This window comes from Cygnus olor, chromosome 1 (genome assembly GCF_009769625.2).
Source record: "Cygnus olor isolate bCygOlo1 chromosome 1, bCygOlo1.pri.v2, whole genome shotgun sequence".
In the NCBI taxonomy this organism is placed as follows: domain Eukaryota; kingdom Metazoa; phylum Chordata; class Aves; order Anseriformes; family Anatidae; genus Cygnus; species Cygnus olor.
Window position 1 is genome coordinate 128,050,983 of NC_049169.1, and position 17,036 is coordinate 128,068,018.

At 48.7% G+C, this 17,036-nt stretch overlaps 1 protein-coding gene across 3 annotated transcripts in view; it reads right to left on the bottom strand.

Annotated features, from left to right (window-relative positions):
• Positions 1-15,043, bottom strand: part of NHS (NHS actin remodeling regulator) — a 248,586-nt gene extending 233,543 nt beyond the window's left edge. For all 3 annotated transcript variants that reach the window (XM_040532721.1, XM_040532732.1, XM_040532716.1), the window contains exon 1: positions 14,656-15,043. In XM_040532721.1, the coding sequence (XP_040388655.1) occupies positions 14,656-14,986 (331 nt within the window). In that variant the 5' untranslated portion in view covers positions 14,987-15,043. The remainder of the gene's footprint in view (positions 1-14,655) is intronic.
• Between the last annotated feature and the right edge of the window lie 1,993 nt (positions 15,044-17,036).

Sequence of the window (17,036 nt, forward strand, 5' to 3'; positions counted from 1 at the left end):
TGACACCTAATGCAACCCACCCTGGCCAGCACTGCTCAGGAATCCCAGACAAATTCAATGTTCCTGAGTCCTTTTATGCTGTAGCATCTTTTTCTTGAGAGCCTTCATAGACACATGATCATTTAAATATTCTTCTGCTGGTGAATGGTACCTACACTGCCTCTACTGTGCTTATGAACTACAGAAGAAAAGGAAATATTAGCTTAATAATGCAGTAAGGTGATGGTACCAAAGCAAAGCTACAGCTCTCCATAACATTAGATTTACTATGTTAAGCTCTTAATACTGTGAAATATTAGCAATGACAGACTCTGTTGTAGACTAGCAAAAGCTATCTGCAATTCTTGCAACTTTCACATTAATCACATTTAAACATGCTGCTAACAGATGGGCATCATGGAGTGCTAGGTCTCTCACAAGCCAGTATTAACAAAAAGCATGTCTAGGAGATCTTGTGGCTCCTACAGATCAGAGAGATTGTATATGCATGTGCTTTATTATTGGTTTTGTTGTATATTATCTGCAATTATTAGAAAGGCTCAAGTTAATAGATGACAGACTTCAGTATACGTGAGTGGGAAGGCAATGGGTCTAGGGGGAGAAGAATCAAAATAAGATCACCTACACAAAGTTCTTCCAAGTCCGTACTTCACATGCACGATGATGATTTTTCCACTACACAGGGAAAGCCTTAGATACCGCACTGCGAGTTTTCCTCTGACACTACTACCTGCACAAACCTTCTCCCAAAGCCCACGCACAAGCCCAAGCTGTGAAAAGTGCAGTGCCAGACACCAGCCTGGTTGGACAGATAATGAAAATCCATCCTCCCCTTTCATTAGAGCAGATGTCAAGCTCAGTTGGCTCTTTCTGACTGAAGTTGAGAGCGCACCTGAAGAGAACTGCAGCGTTAGCACTCGGCAGCCAGATAGAACACATCAGACATTTACTAAACTTCCCAGCACCGTTTTTTAATTAAACCAAGTCCCACGGTACAACCTCATCTTTACATGACTGTAATTAACCAGGACATGCTGTCTGTAACGTAAGAAAGCTCGCTCTCTATGATCCAAGCCTCAAAAGAAAGATTGGTAACTGCAAAAACTTCAGTCCAACTTCAGGTTGATCCTCAAGAGGAAAAATATGTGGCTCTCAGCAACAAGAAATCCTGCTTGCTGAAGGAGGAATGGAATACCCCACCTAGAGGTATTACCTTCACTAGGTAGAATGGCATCACCAGCTGGAAATGTTTGTCCATGAAGGAGCGAAGCACTCTTGATGTGGAAAATTCTCAGCCCCGCAAATTGCTCACTGTTGACAAAGCGAGCCTGGGTACCTGTACAGCAACCACCACCAGAAAGCCCAGCCCAACTCATCCTCATTCCTTGCATGATATCACCCCTGAGGAGAAGGGATGGGCCTGCCACAGAGCTGAAGAACTGAGGCCTACGGAGCCCATGGCAGTACTCACGCTTCACCCTACAGTGTTTAACATAAGTTAAGGGACTCATCTAAGGATGAGATCTATAAACTTTCTCTGTTCAACAGCAAGAGACGAACCCACCTTACAATGGGATGGATTGCCTAACGTTTAGAGTGATGGAAAACTGCCCTGGCAGTAAAAGCAGAGGGGAGGCGCTGATCGCCTGAGCTGGCTTTTCTAGGGTTCATGCAACTGCTCTAACAATCTCCTTCTTTCTTTCTTTTTTTTTTTTTTTTTTTTGGTAATTATCTCCCTGCTACAAATACACAACACAAGCCACAGTACCATTATGGAAAAATTAATTATTGCCCTAACTTTAATGTTTCTTCAACAGAAACTGAGGGAACAGACAAGGAGGGTACTTAGGGACCAACAGACAAACAACCTCCTTCTGATGAAGCTTTTTCAAGAGGAGCGTGATCTCCAGATTCAGACCCGTTCTAAGCAGAGGCCAGAAATATCCGAGCTATTTTAAACAACCCGTGTTGTGTCATGCAGCTCCTGCAAACACAGCTTCAGTGAGTGGTCTTTTCAGGAGGGCAGACAACTTTCTCACCCGCGCTGCCCTGCTGCCAGCTTGCCTCCCATGCAACCTCGCTGGCACAGCACCTTTGGAGGCTGAACTGTACCCAGGTAGGGCAACACCGCTGCCCATGAACATTGTGCAGGGGAGCTTGTTGCCTCAGAAAGCAGCTGGGTTGCAAAGATGAAGCCAGTAAGAAACACCAGCTGCTCAGCACCCCCGAAGCTGTGAAGTGGCATGTCAAGAAATGGGAGGTGGGAGACATTTCCCTTGCTATAAATGGCATAGGAAAGCAGGAAGGAAAAAGGGTGCAGGACACCAGACAGACCTCTGACCTGGTCCCCCCATCAGTATGAAACCAGGCTCCTCAGACCCCAACCCCACAATGAGACCTGCAGAGTCACATCCTGGTGCCCACAGGGTGCTTGGGCAGGAGAGCACAAGCATGGGGCTTCCAGGGAGTGGGGTTCAGGTGACACAACTGACATACACAGCTCCAAAATGCAGCAGAAAAATGTCTGGACAGATTTGAAAAAAAAATTCAGGTAGGCTTTCACATAGCTCTACAAGGTTGTAAAATGTTCCTGTGGTGCCATCAGGACACAAAGTAGTAGAGAGAGCTCTGTGTCACACAGATGAAAATGTTCTTGGTATATAATTTAACATCCTCATACCCAAGTACTATGGTTTGAAAGAAAAAACAAAAGCTACTTTGACACAGCAGATATATCTTGGACTAGGAAGTATTGAAGTGTTGGCCAAAGTTTGACTCAGCCAGCTCCAGCCTCCAGTACTAGAGCATTTAATTATGTTATCCAGCATTCAGCTCTAGGGATCTGTCCATCTGGCTCATGCCACTAGAATCAAGAAGCTGCAGAAGAACAGACTGCAGCAAACAAGGTCAGCATGTGCCAACTTCTACAGAGATGTATTTAAACAGGCCCAAGGTTGGACTGTCTCAAAAGGGAACAGAGGAGACATTTCTATGAAACGGTAAATATGAGTATACAACATTCCTTCGGTGAATCTGCAAACTACTCTGTAGACTTGCATCACTTTACTTTTCACTTTCCCATCTGTTCTCTTGGAAGAATTAATTTCATGAACTAGGCTGAGGTTTTCTACATTTCCATTTTTCAATCCTCGCTGTAATATAGCAGGGGCAATTGATTCGAAAGCAAAGGCTTCACTTCTGCAAGTCAGAATAATAAGAACAAAAAACCAGCATCATTCCCACATCCCCAGGCAAGATGTACGCTACTTCTGTGGCAGGATCACCCATTAGATCCAGATGAAGAATTTGCATTAATAACACAACAACCTCTCAAGGCTAGATTAATCTTCCAGTGTGAGAGGGACAGGAAGGGAAGAAAGTGACCTCCACCACAAGCTGCTTTTGGACACAAAGTCAAAAAGGCAAAGAATGAGACACATCAGTTACCTTTGACTATTAACTTTGTAATAAGGGCTATAATACTGAATATTTTCCCCATGTTTTCAGCACATCACTGCTGATACAGCTGTAAAAATTCTTCTCCCCTCTATTAAGCTTTTCTAAGCTCAGTGACCAATGTTATCTTGCCCATATTTTCCACTCGTCTTCCTCCTTTACCTCTGTGTATACAGATAGTTAAAACAGTGTTTCTCTTCCAGTGACACACAGAATTTTGAGGAAGAAAATGTTGTCCAAACCTTTTCAGTTGCAACTATTGTTAGGAAAGGTCTGCACGCTGGTTCGTTTTATGGCAACAGAATCTTTTAGTCTCAGTCCGAGATGCTGCTTGTCAGGTCAGACCTACGGCCAATCAGCAAGTCAAATTCCAGAAAGGAAAAAAAAAATCTCTCTGAGCTGCAATATTTTGCACTTCCCTCTCATTTCCTTTAACGAATTGCCATTCTGATGGGTTCTTCAGCACAGCACCTAGGAACAAGCAGATAAATGAAAAATACTTCTAATCTACATTAATAATTTGTGTTAAGTTCCACTTGGACAATTTCACAAATGAATAGCCACGTTATAGATGTGGAAGGTAGCTGTAATGTATTTGCTCACTTGCAGACCCAACACTCCTCGAACAGGGCTGCTGCTCATTTCCACCCTGTACCTGTAGGCAGATGATTTTATCATTGGATTTGATACAGAGTTGCCCTGTAAATTTTGCATGTATTCACAGAGGGCCCTAAAAATGCCTACAGTGCAATCTGGGTAAATAGCCTGTGTTGTATCTATACTTTAAACAGGCAGCCAAGCATCAACAGGGACCCTGAGCACAGGTCCTGCAGCTCAGTTACAGGCTCACAGCGTGGCTGAGGCTGGCAGGGCCCTCTTGGCTCACCTGCTCCAAGCCCTGCCCAAGCAGGGACACCCAGAGCAGGCTGCCCAGGACCATCTCCAGGAGGCTTTTGGAGATCTCCATGGAGGAGACCCCACAGCCTCCCTGGGCAGCCTGTGCCAGGGCTCTGCCACCTGCACAGTAAATAAGTGTTGCCTGATGGGGGCTCAGAGTTCTGAGAAACAGACTCACATGCCTGGCCTGTCTCACTCTCCTCTCATGGCTGGCAACTGCGCATCTCTCTGTACAGTACAGCTGTCTTACCGTGTCCCTGCCGACTTGCTGCCCAGGGATGGGTGGCACAGCTGGCAGACAGCAGAAATTTTGATGCCTGGGTAGCCCCATGCCCCACGCAAGCTGCCCAGTCCCACTCAGAGGGTGGTGAGGCACTGGGAGAGGCTGCCCAGAGAAGCTGTGGATGCCCCATCCCTGGAGGTGTTCAAGGCCAGGCTGGATGGGGCTTTGGGCAACCTGGTCTGGTGGGAGGTGTCCCTGCCCAGGGCAGGGGGCTGGAACTGGATGGGCATTAAGGTCCTTGCCAGCCCAAGCCATTCTGTGATTCTGCGATCCGCGTGCCAAGCGTTGCTTTGCCACTCTTGCTCCAGAGGGATGGCTCACAAGCTCTGGGTACCAATTCACACCAGCTGAGCTGCCGCTTCCTCACAGTGATGGAGAGCTAACAGCAGATCTTCAGGTGAGCCTACTAGTTCTCCATTAGAGGATTTTGTCCAGAACACAGCTTATCTGTCCTCTGCCTGGGCACCAAGCTGCATCAAGCCTGTGGGAGCTATAACAGCGGCCAAAAAATATTGCTGAAATCATGAAGTAGTGATACTTATTTTAGGCTATTAGCAGAGTAACAACAAGATGATTGCCACAGAATATACTTCAGCTAGAGTGCAATTTCAAAGTAAAGGAACTTAAAACAGTGATTTTAATGTGCTAGCCACAATGAATGCATTTATAATGTCTATTTAAAAGCAGGTTACGTTTGGGGGATGGTGGTTAATTAAATATTAGCAGATTATCAGTAGTTTATTAACTGAACAAGGCAGCACCACATTAAAGATAATCAACAGAGAATAAACCACAGCCATAAAAATTAATACTGCTCGTTCTCACAGTGAGAGGGGGTTGTCTTTACTGTTAAGACGGAGGTAAACAGTGAAGGCACAGGTGCGTCCTTAATGAAACCATCATGAAAAAAAGGAGCAAAATATAGGATGGCCCAAAAGGAAAGTCATTCAAGGCATAAGTCGTGTGTGTCCCCCTTAAAGAAAAAAAAAAAAAAAAAAAAAAAAGACTAAAATTGGAAAGAAATAATCAGTAATTCTAGAGGGGAAAGAGGAACACGAACAAGCAGTTTTGCAAGCAGCGGAACTAATGAAGCCTGGTTTTCTCCAGCTTTTATGTTGTGCAGAGGACTGACTTTTACATTGAAGAAAATTTGAGCTCCAACTGGAGCACTTTTTTTTTTTTTTTTTTTAATTCGGGTTGGAGCATTTATAGTGGACTCTTTCCCTGTGGATTTTCAGGTGTCTAATAAAGAACAAGCCCATCCTTCAAATGCAGCAGCACTTCCGTTCTCTCCTTTACCTGGCAGCCCCTTGTATGATTCCTACCCTGTGGCAATGTAGCTGAGCTTGTAGCTGAATAACAGATACAAAATTTCTGAATGGCTGCTGTGAGATACATAGGTATGCCCACCTCCTCCCCTGTTACACACTCACGGAGTGTGCTATCCCTTAATTCTTGTTTCAGTAAGAAACCAGGCTAAAAACTGTGTTGTCAGAATAATCCATCCTACAGGGAAAATGCAGCTTTGACGTGCTGTGTGCAAGACTTCATGCAATCTGCTGGGGAGACCAAGACTTCAGGTTCAATGAGGGAAATGGAGTTGGGCAGTACCTTCTCCTTGGACCCATTTTGATTTGCATGGAAAGTGTTTAATCATAATTAGTCTCTCACTTCGCTTAAAATTAATTCATCCCTTATCATATCTCACTAAATACCAGCCACAGTGAAATGCGTACCATGTTACAAAAAGTGTGCCTCTTAGCATCACAGCAAGTTACTGCTGCCTATCCAGATCACCATCAGGAAGATCTCATTTCTGCAATTAAAGGCAGTCACAAATTGGAGAGAACAATGCTTGGTAGTAGCTTTTTTGAAAACAAAACCAAAACACGCAGGCAAAACAGAGCATCCACAGAGAAACCAGTTTTGCCTTCAAAGCAATCCAAAGCCTGTGCCAAGAGAGGAATTTTTCAATGCACCCCACATAATTCATTGCCCAAGATGACCTGATTCACAGCTCCGAGGAGAAGGATCAGCACCTTCTCCCCTCAACGTGCCCTCCCTCCAGGCCAGCTTAAAGGTCTTTTCAAACATCAGCAAGCTAACAAAAAAACTTTGAGAAGGCAGGGGAAAAGCTGCGGAGGCCCGAGCGAGCTATGCATATTTATAGCACAAACACACCGCCCCATGCTCATTCTCCTTAATCACATGCACACGCTAGCAAGACAGCTCCTCCGAACTTTCTCAGGGACTCAGCCCGAGTGGCTACAGCTCAAAGTCCAACTGCCTCCGTGGCTGAAAAGAAAGGGAAAACCACAGTGGCTTTGTAAGAATTACAGTGATCCCATTAAAAAATAATAATAATAAAAAAAAAGCCTTTCTCTGCTGGGACTTAGCATGGCAGTGCCACGCAGCACTCATTGAATCTAGCAGCATTTCAAGCACACAACTCCTGGTGTAATTAAACCATGGGCTTAATTAGGTTCCCATCACTATTGCTTTCTTCCTGCCTTCAGCCAAGAAGGTATAAGAAAAGATTGTCCAATACAGATACTGCAATTTAAAGTCTCTAGTTAAGAACACAGTGGGTGTATATCTTGTATAAAATCTACCCTAAAAACATGCCAGTTGTTAAACTAAGCAGTGCATTAGAAGCAGTTAGATATAATGAAAATGGAAATGGAAAGTATTCTGGGGAGATGCTTCAGCTGAAAACAGCACGCACTGTATGCTATCTTTTATTTTAATCATGCTCTAAGCCCTGCCTTTTTGAACTTTTTATAAATTCCACTATCTCCCTTTGCAGTTACTTACATATTGGTATATAAATTCAAAGACGAGAAGCAATTAGGAATGAAGCTAAGACTCCCTCTCTTGATGCTAATACATCAAAGGAAGTGAAAAAACTCTCTCCCTTCCCCCACCCCCTCAGTAACACAGAGAGCTTCTGCTCTTCACAGCCTAATAGCTCGAGTAGCTCCAGTGGAGAGTCTGATGTCAGATTCCGATTACATGGAGATGCCAAGTGATTGGAAAGAGCAGCTTTTGAAAATCCCAGCTCTCTGATTCAGAAGACCACACAGCTGCGCGGCGATGCTTTTAAAATGCGTGTGTGTATTATTCCCATGAGCTGGTCGTATTTTTTTCCCCACTTTGGGCATCGTAACGTTGCTTCCAGGAGTTCCCTTGTGGGTCTCTGATTTGGGTGCAATACACCTAGGCGTGTGTGAAGGAAATGTGTCAGATTAGGGGCTCTTCCAACAGCCGGTGCTACCCTGCTGAACCAGAAGAGCAGTTGAGTGACACCGTTACACCAGGTATTTACACTTGCTTCCTGCAAATCGTTCCCTCAGTCCAAGGACATTTGAGAATTACGCAATAGGGTTTTTGGAAACACTCCAGGCCCTTCATCTGTCATAAAGGGAAACCACCATCTTTTATGTATGTGAATAAAGAGGTGAATGACCTTCCCATGTCCTCAGTAAGTTATCAGAGCCTGCTTGTTTCTTAATCTCCAGATCTCCTCCGTATCAGCAGGGGAACCAACCGAAAGTGGGAACGTCTCTGCTGATTTCACCGGAACACTCGTCTCACTCACATCTCCATATACATTAAACTATAAAAGATCCGAAACAGACGCAGAGAGTTTTAAAGGGGCTGTGGGAAGTATTCGTCCTATGTCATCAGATCCACAGTAAGTGCAAGCGTCTTACCGGCCTGGTTCCATTTTCTCTGCAGTCCTACTCCTGGGTAAATGAGACCTCGTTGGTCTTAAAGGAGTCAAGTTATTTCCACCAGGATTTCAATAAACACCCAGGAGACCCTTGTCTGGTGCGTGAGTATGAGCCAGAAGGAAGTTCCATTAATGGCTACGATACTGTGCAGCTATATGGCTGCAGTGAGGTGGGATTCCAGCTTTGGCTATAACTGGATGTCAGGTCTTTTGTCCAGAAGGCTCTCCATCCAGCAACGAAGTCCTCAAACATTTCAAATCTCTTACATCAGTTTAAGTTTTGTTTGTGGGATGGAAAGGAACTACAGAAAGGTAAAGGCCTTCTATACCACGCCAGCAGAAGACCAAGTAAATGCAATTCAGCTAAATTCCTGAAGATTTACATCTGTTTAACAGGGAATGGCTTCAGAGGAAAACCACAGCCGTCTGCTATTCATCTGTTACCAGGTTGTGCCAGATAAAGGTTAGCGAGTCTACCTGAGCACTGAGCTCTCGGAGCCTTTCCACTGATGGTCCCACTGACCTCAAGAGGACAAAGGGTTTTATACTCTGCTTTTATCTGCAAAGATGCCAGAGTCTGCTTTACACCAGTCAACGTGACTGAAGGTGACAACAGCTTCGAAAGCACTATGTCTCTGCCAAAGAGACCTGACAAATTTCCTCCCCTTATGTTCTATCACGTACTAAATGGATGAGAAAAATCTCTCAACCCCAGGCTCCTTACGGTTGTGCTCTTGTGTAAAAGGTTTTCTATCACTACTCTGTAAACAAAGATACGGAATCTTTTTCCCAACTGAACTGCGCTCTATCTAATGTCATGGGCAAGGTACAAATGGGATGCTTAAGTTAGCAGGTTTTTCTTCCTACATTTCTTTGTTGTTCCGACAGTAGTAAAAGGTAAACAGGAAAACCAATGGTTTGGCCTCCCACTCCTGCAGACTCTGCTAACTTGACACCAGCCCTCCGCATTTAGAAGAAGCCAAGCACTCAGGAAATTATCCAACTTTCCCACACCCACAACCCGGGTTATTTGCATTAATGGGAAAAGTACAGTCAAGTGCACCAGACAGTAGAGCTCTGTAAAACAAGCAAATAAGCGACATCAAGCACAAAACCTAAAAAAAGAAAAAAGAAAAAAAAAAGGCACCAACAAAAATCCCCAAAACAAAAAACACACCTGGTGCAAAAAAAAAAAAAAAGAAAAGAAAAAAGAAAAAAGCCCTCCTCCACTTTCAAAAGGCAAACGAAGAGGCTGTGTCATTCCATTTGGATGGGTGCAGGACACAAAGCTGAAGGCAATTGATACTACATCCATTGTACAATTCTGTTTTTCTTCTGAAGTTTTATTATGCACCCAGTGAAGATTTGCCAGTGAATATGATTTCGATGTACAAAGAGAGCTGTGAGTACATTCTCGTGCTTCATGTCCCCAAACCACAGTAGTGCATGCTTCTGAAAGTGTAGCAACCCTTACACAGAGATACACTTATGCACTATAAAGCACTACAATACAGGCTTAAAGGAAACTAGAAATCTGTTCTCATTTGTTTCCAGCAGTACCAGAGACGCTTTTGTGTAAATGTATCCAACCTGTGGGGGTCTACAGTTGTGCCTCAGCACAATAGGAAATCCATACAATGGAAACTGCACTTTGAATTCCCTGGGATTTTGCGAAGCTGGGATAAAGTGCAGCACGTACCTACCCAAGCTGCACTCGCTTCTTTTTTCTTTCAATGGGGCACCTACTCTTAAAGTCTTGTGCACCCTCCTGAAGATCTCTGCAAGTGTGACCACCAGCAGTTAGCCTGGGGTGGCCTTATGATGGAACCAGGGTGCAGGTTTCTAGGTTCAGCAGCAAATGAGGTTTCAGTGCATTAAGCCAAGGAGGAGGAGAGGCATTATCTGCCGAGCTTTGGATCCAACATATTTTTTTGTAGAAATGGTAGAACTGCAGCAGAAAGCAAATCAGAACCTTACAACTGATTAAACATTTCCCTGCAGTGCTCAAAACCCAAACAGAGGAGCATTATATGGGCGTGTAAAAAATAAAATAAATAAACAAACAAACACCACCACCATCACAACAATCTAAAAATCCCAAAGAAACATACCAAAAGCAAAAGTGAAACTAGGCAGGCTGTTCCCAGTAACTGACTTCAATGAAATAGAATAAATTAATGCAGAGCCTAAAATGATAAAGAACCAATTCACAGCTGTCCTTTTTATCTCAATGCTGTAAAGAAGAGAAAAGTATCGGGGAGCTCACCGCAGATGTGTGGGGACCTCTGAGGGACACGGTTACACAGGGGATGCCCACACTCCTAAACAGCTGTATTACTAAATGTGAGCACATGGGAAAATCGGGAATGGAAAAGTGGTGCAATGAAGATACAACAGGCAACTGCTGGAAAGGATACAGCCTTCAGAAAGATTTGCTTCTGATAACACACTGATGCTTTCAGAAAAAAAGCCTGGAATGCATGGAATTCTGTGGGATGCCAGGGTGCAAACACGATCTTGTTAACCAGGGCTTGAAAATCTGCTGCCCAGTCACTATCGATTACTCAGAAAGCAAGATAGCTTACATCATCAGCTTCTGAGAAGTACTCTATTCCACTCAGACTGCCAGATCTGGAGGAATCATCTCTCACAAGTGCAGACAGAGGCACTCAGTCCCAAGTATACACACGAATCCAGCACTTCTACAGTTCTGCGTTACCACGATTATGAAACGAATATCACACTGCTCATTTCTCTTGCCGTTAATAAGAAAACTCGAAGCAACAGCAAGACTGACAACAGTCATGTTATTCCCACATGGTTCCGCTTTAGAAGCAGACCCTGGAGCTGATCGTGATGAAAAGCAGCAAAGTACTTAGAGTGGCAGAAGGGCAAAGCAGTTAGTTCAGGAGCTGAGCAGGAAAACATTTCTCACCCTTGTTTCTCTTCCAGTCAGAGGGTGGGAAAGGATTCATATTTGCAAGATGCCAGCTGGCCAGAGGCTTGTAAGAAAGACAAAAGGACCAGCAGCATCTGGGAAGGCAGGGGCGAGGGACCCGGAGTTTTTGAAGATGACCTGCTTGTGACTGCCCAGAATCTGCCTTTTATTGTGCCTAACAAGATGTCCAATCACACTTTCCAAACGGTGCCAGAACCAAAAGAGTAAACACATAGGTAAATCCCTCCAACAGCAGCTCAGCAAAGCACTTCAAGCAGTTTTCTTAAAGCAAAGCATACCCAGTGGCAAATCTTTACCACTTCAATAGCAACAAAGCTGAAAATGGTAAGTCCTCAGGAAAACAACAGCCACGGTGATAAAGATTGTGAGAAAAACGCCGTTATTAATTCATTTCAATTTTCTGTTAATATTCCCTGGACCCGACACCAGTGTTTTATTTGAATGCAACAATACCTACTTTCTGATGTAAAATACGCCATTATTACATGAAATTGTACAACATGCTATTTTCAAGAGAGCTCCTTTCCTGACTTCCTTCCCCTTGGTATCATGTCTGTTACTGCCACTGACTGGATCGGGCTAAGGAATCCCCTTTGTAACCACTGGCTCCATTAGCTGCCAAGATGGATCTGGCCCATCGTTTCCTTTTCCTCCCCCAGACTGTCCCTTCATCACAAGGGAAACTTGGAATCCAGCTGGCTTACGAGGCGTGGAGGAAAAGGCCTTCAAATGTCACGGCTCAGTATCTAGGGCACGTCTGGTAGCATTACTCTCAAATCACTGTGCTGCAGTCGGCGTTATAACGCCAAGAACGTCTCACTGTGGCAAGATAGCCCAGTAGTTTGTAACCGAGAACTTAACAAATGTACATTTGGGCCGTGCTGCTGTTACTCTAACACGCCAATATGCAGCACCTCGGTAAATACGCTGAGCAGACCGGCACCTTCAAGCTCATGACACACAGCAAGTTCAGTGGCACCATTACAGACAGGACACGGGTGCCTACCACAACCTTGCTCCATGTGGTGTGAGCCCAAATCTCCAGTCGGTTCCAAGTTAGTCTTAGATGTGGGTACTCAGACTGGACAACCAAAAGGCAGCCCAGAAGCCACCTCACCGTCCCCACGTTTGCTGCTGGATGTGGAAGTCAGCACGCCTTCGTGTGGGGCTGGTAAGGTAAGGCAGACCTGAGCTTGCTCTGCTGCTTTGAAGAGAACAAATGGGTCCTGTGACTGGAGTGAAATGCTGCCAGGAATGAAATGTGTAGGCACTTCATGCTTAAAACAAACATTAGCATAGTTTTGCTGAAAGTAACAATGAAGGAGGAGGTGTCAGCCTCGGAAGGAGAAAGCATGCTCTCGTTACACGCCACGGCAAGGATGGGCAGCTTCCTGCCAGGCACCTCTGTCGGGCCCTTGGGAGCGCAGAGCAGACTGCAGGCCAAACGGAGGAGCTGCTGTGGACGTGTACGGATTTGGAGGATGCGAGGAGAAGACTTGCAGCACGGTGCAGCTCAGCTCCAGGTTCCCAGCTGCGATGTTCAGCTGCAGCACTATGCAAGTGCAGCTGTCTTGGTCCAACACTGGGTGGGGAACAAAAGCAGCCGGAGCGTGTGGCAAGTTGAGCAGCCGTGCCCACCGGGTGGGTGAGGAGACTTGTCAGGCTTCGAGCATGTGCAGCACAGCGCGATAAGGACCAGGCGATGTGCCTGCAAGCAGCTGTACAGCTGGAGGCAGGACACACACCTACGGGAGGACGGGCAGCGGCACACAGCAGCGCTGTGCAGGAGCCCCTGGCTAGCCAGCTGGAGGGATATCTGCAGCAAGAGCAGCAGCACTGCGCTGCACACTGTGCTGCATGCAGGGGAGAGGAGAAGCAACAGCCAGACCGCGGGAGATCATGACCAAAAGCGAAGGATTTAAAGGAAAACAGAAAATGAGCAGAGACGTGGACTCTGCATTTATCATCACAGGGGAAAAGCCAGGCTCTGCAATTAAGCGCATGACATAGCTGTGCTGTAATACCACGGTTTTGCACCGTGATCTGAAAACAAGCCGCACTTGCACAACCCACAAAGAAAAATAGCTGTATGGATTAGCCGGGCTAAGCTCTGCTCTCGCTTACATTAGTATGTGCGCGCAGCTACTCGGCTCCAAAGACTTGCAGATGCGAACGTGATACGAGGAGTTTCATTTCCTCAGACAGTTCCCTCACCACACCGGCCAGCCCTCCTGCTCACCGCAGTTTCCAATCACAGCCCAGCCCTCTCCTCTGACTGCACGCTAGTCCTGAAACCACAGAAAGCCTCCGTCGGGCTGACCTGTAGTTGATGTATGTTAACATATCATCAGCAAAGTCACCGCGCAGCTGCCAAGGATCTAGTTTAAACAGCTCCGAATACTTAAGGCTCGGTTTCGTTAATCAGTACAGCTTCTCTGATCCTAGAAGAGTTACTTCTCTTCCACACCGCTCCGTAGGGAGGAAACACAGAACACGATTTTTTAAATGGCACGTTCATTAAAACCACCTAGAAGAGGGCACGCTCTCGCTTACCCCGGTGTAAACCCCCCTCCCTATACCCACCGGAGATACGTAGGACTTTGAGGGGAGTAGCAGAAGGCAAAAAACTGAGCCAAAATCCCCTTTGAAGCCATTGCTTTTTCAAAGCCAGATATTAGGAGGGCAGGACCAGCACCGATCTGTGCCGCTCCGGACCTCCAGTACACAGCCCTACCTACGGAAAGCAGGCATTCGCAAGCGCTTGGGAAGCGTCTGCGTCAGTGAGAGCACAAAACCATTACGCTGCTGTAAACACGAGCAATGTTCAGCAGAAATTAGCAGCTGCTAGCACTACGCAGCCTGTCACCGCTTTTATAGCCCGGGTGGAGAAGCAGCAGGATCCAAGCCCTCCTTGCTCGTAACAGAAGCGGCGGATCGCCCTCATCTTTCTCGTCCCCTCCCTCCCTCTCCGGCTGTTCAGGGCCACTCTTTGAACAGACAGAAGTCATTAACCAAACTTCCTTATTTTACATGGCAAGCCGCAGAGAGGCGAGGTGCTTTGGTCACTGCCGCTTAGCGGGGTGGCCGTTTCTGCTTCAGCCCTCAGGGTTTCGACCGGGAAGCCGGACTCACTCCGAAGGGGCAGGCATCCCCCTCGGGGACGGGGGTCCGGCCAGCAAAGGGGGGCGCAGCAGACCCCCCCCCCGGCCGCCTGCGCCCCATCCGCGCCCCCTCCCCGGGCGGCAGGAGCCTCTCCCCGGCGGGCAGCCCCCTTTCCACGGGGCTCCCTGCGAGCCGAGCCGAGCCGAGCCGAGCCGCGCTACTTACGCACTGCCTCCTGCTTGGGGTCGAGGCCGCGCACGGCCCCCTGGAGGCCGGCGATGCGGCCGTGCAGCGCCCGGACGCGGCGGTGGGTGCCCTGGATGTCAGCCTCGACCTCCTGGAACAGGGTGCAGGCGTGCCGGGCCACGTCGGAGAGCTGCCGGAGGATCCGCGACAGGGCCACGTTGCTGACGGCGCACAGGTCCAGCACCATCAGCACCGCCGCCGCCGCCTCCTCGCCCGCCGCCCCCGGCTCCCGGGGCTCCGCCGGGGCTCCCCGGCTCTCGTCCGCCCGGCACAGCCTCTGCGGCTCCACCGTCCTCTTGGCGAAGGGCATGGCCGAGCGGCCCCGGCCGGGGATCGCCGCCCTCCTCGCCGCCGCGCTCTGCCCCGCTCCGCGCCCCGCCGTGCGCTCAGCGCCCGCCGCCCATCGCCTGGCCGCGGCCCCGCGCGGGGCTCCCGGGCTGCGGGCGGCCGCCGGGCACCCGCCGCCAAGGGGAGCCGGGCAGAGCCCCCCCCGCCTCGCCCCGCTTCGCCGCCGCCGCCGCCGCTCTCCCGCAGCGCCGTCCCGCGCCGCGCCGCGCCGTCCCGCTCCGCCGCCGGGTGCGAAGGGGCGGCCCCAAAAACGCAGCCGGAGGAATCCCGCGGCCGCGAGGAGGAGCGAGGAGGCGGCGGGGCGGGGGCCGGCGCCGGGCTCGGGGCCGGGGGGGGCCGCGCCGGCCGCGGGGAGGCGCTGGAGGGACCGAGCTGGGAGGTGCGGGCAGCCTGCTGCCCCCCCCGCAGCACTGCCGGGGTGTCCCGGGCTGGGGGAGATCGGCAGGCACCCCCCTGCCGCCCGCCGAGGGCGAGGGGGTGCAGGTGGAGCCCCCCGGGGTGCTTGAGAGGGGTGCCGAAAGCCAGAAGTGCCCAGGGAGCAGGCGGGATGTCAAATCGCCGTGGGATGCAGAGATACCAAATCCTGCGTGATAGGTGGCAAACGCGCAGAGGGGATGCTGCGGGAAAAGATGCCCTAGGGGAACAACCACAGGAGCCGCACTCCACGGTTAGGAAGGGTCAGGTTGCCCGCTTGACCCGGACTTGTCACCCTTGCACCCTTGAATCCTTACCGTGGTGCAGGACACATTACGTGACCATGCGCAGCCGGCGTGCAATTACCTGTGGTCAAGCAGCCCGAGCTGCAGTCACCGCCAGCCCAGCAGCACGCACTTGCAGAGACAAATCTGAGCCGACCGAGTTTGCTGGACCCGCTGCTGGCTTCTGACATGGGCACACGGGCGGTTCGTGTGCCCTGACGCTGTGCCTAGAGTTTCTTCCCCGGGATTGTGGCATTTATCCCTGGTAACGGAGCACGGACTGTACTGCTCTTCCCACCTGTGGGAGTCGTAGTGCATCAGTTATAATCCGCTGAAAGGTGTTTTCATATTTCACTTGAGACTCATAAATGGGATAGGGAGGAGGGCGGCTATGTTTTAATGCTACAGAAAGGGCAGCAGCCACCCAAAGTGGTGTGGGATCACAAGAAAAGGACCACAGGAGTGGTCCTGGAAGCAGCATTATAGCCCTCACCGGGTGGGGATAAAAACTGGCATTTAGGGAAGCGGCTGTCAGTCGCTTATCCCACATTGCTCTCAGGCATCCCAATGAGCCACTGGATTGGGACATTCGTAAAAGGTGGAAGCTGAAAGAGGCAGGACTTCTGTGCCTTGCTACAGCCTCCTGGTTGCTACTGTCATCTGGCTAGCTCGGGAGGGACAAGAGCTCTCTTAGCCTCCTCGTTTCCTTTGGTGGGAACGCAGCTTCTGTCTACCACTGCAGGTGATGTGGCGTCAGGTAGTGGCCCTCCCCAGTCACACACTATGAAATCTTTTCCTTCGGTGATACCAGGTAGCACAACCCCAAATTCAGCAGGTGCTCTTGGTGTGTCTGCTCAATAATAGCGGTAGGAATAGAGGGGAGTAGTCCCAAAGGCTACACTGAGCTTCAGGGGATGGGTCTCTGGAGGCTCTCTCCGTAGCCAAAGGAGAGGGGAAAACTCCCCCATGATGGATTTTGAACATTTACCTCAGCTCTGAAGTCTCCTCAGGTGAGCCTGTCCTGCTGCCCTGCCTGCAGGGGAAGCCCAGGCAGCAGAGCTTCCTAGGCTGAAGTTAAATTTCAGGAATATTCCCCGAAGCGTTCATTTATGAACCTGCCAACCTGGGCCAACCTTCTGCATCAGTAGATTTTAAGACACACTTGCAGACCTCAGAGATCGAGACGTGTCAGAAAGAGTACCAGCCATAAACAAAGATAAGTTTGTGCGGCAGTTCCTCATTTCTTTATTTATTGCAGCAAAAGCCTTCTGTTGGACTGAACTACTTTCCTGCGTGCGTGTGAGCTGTATTCGC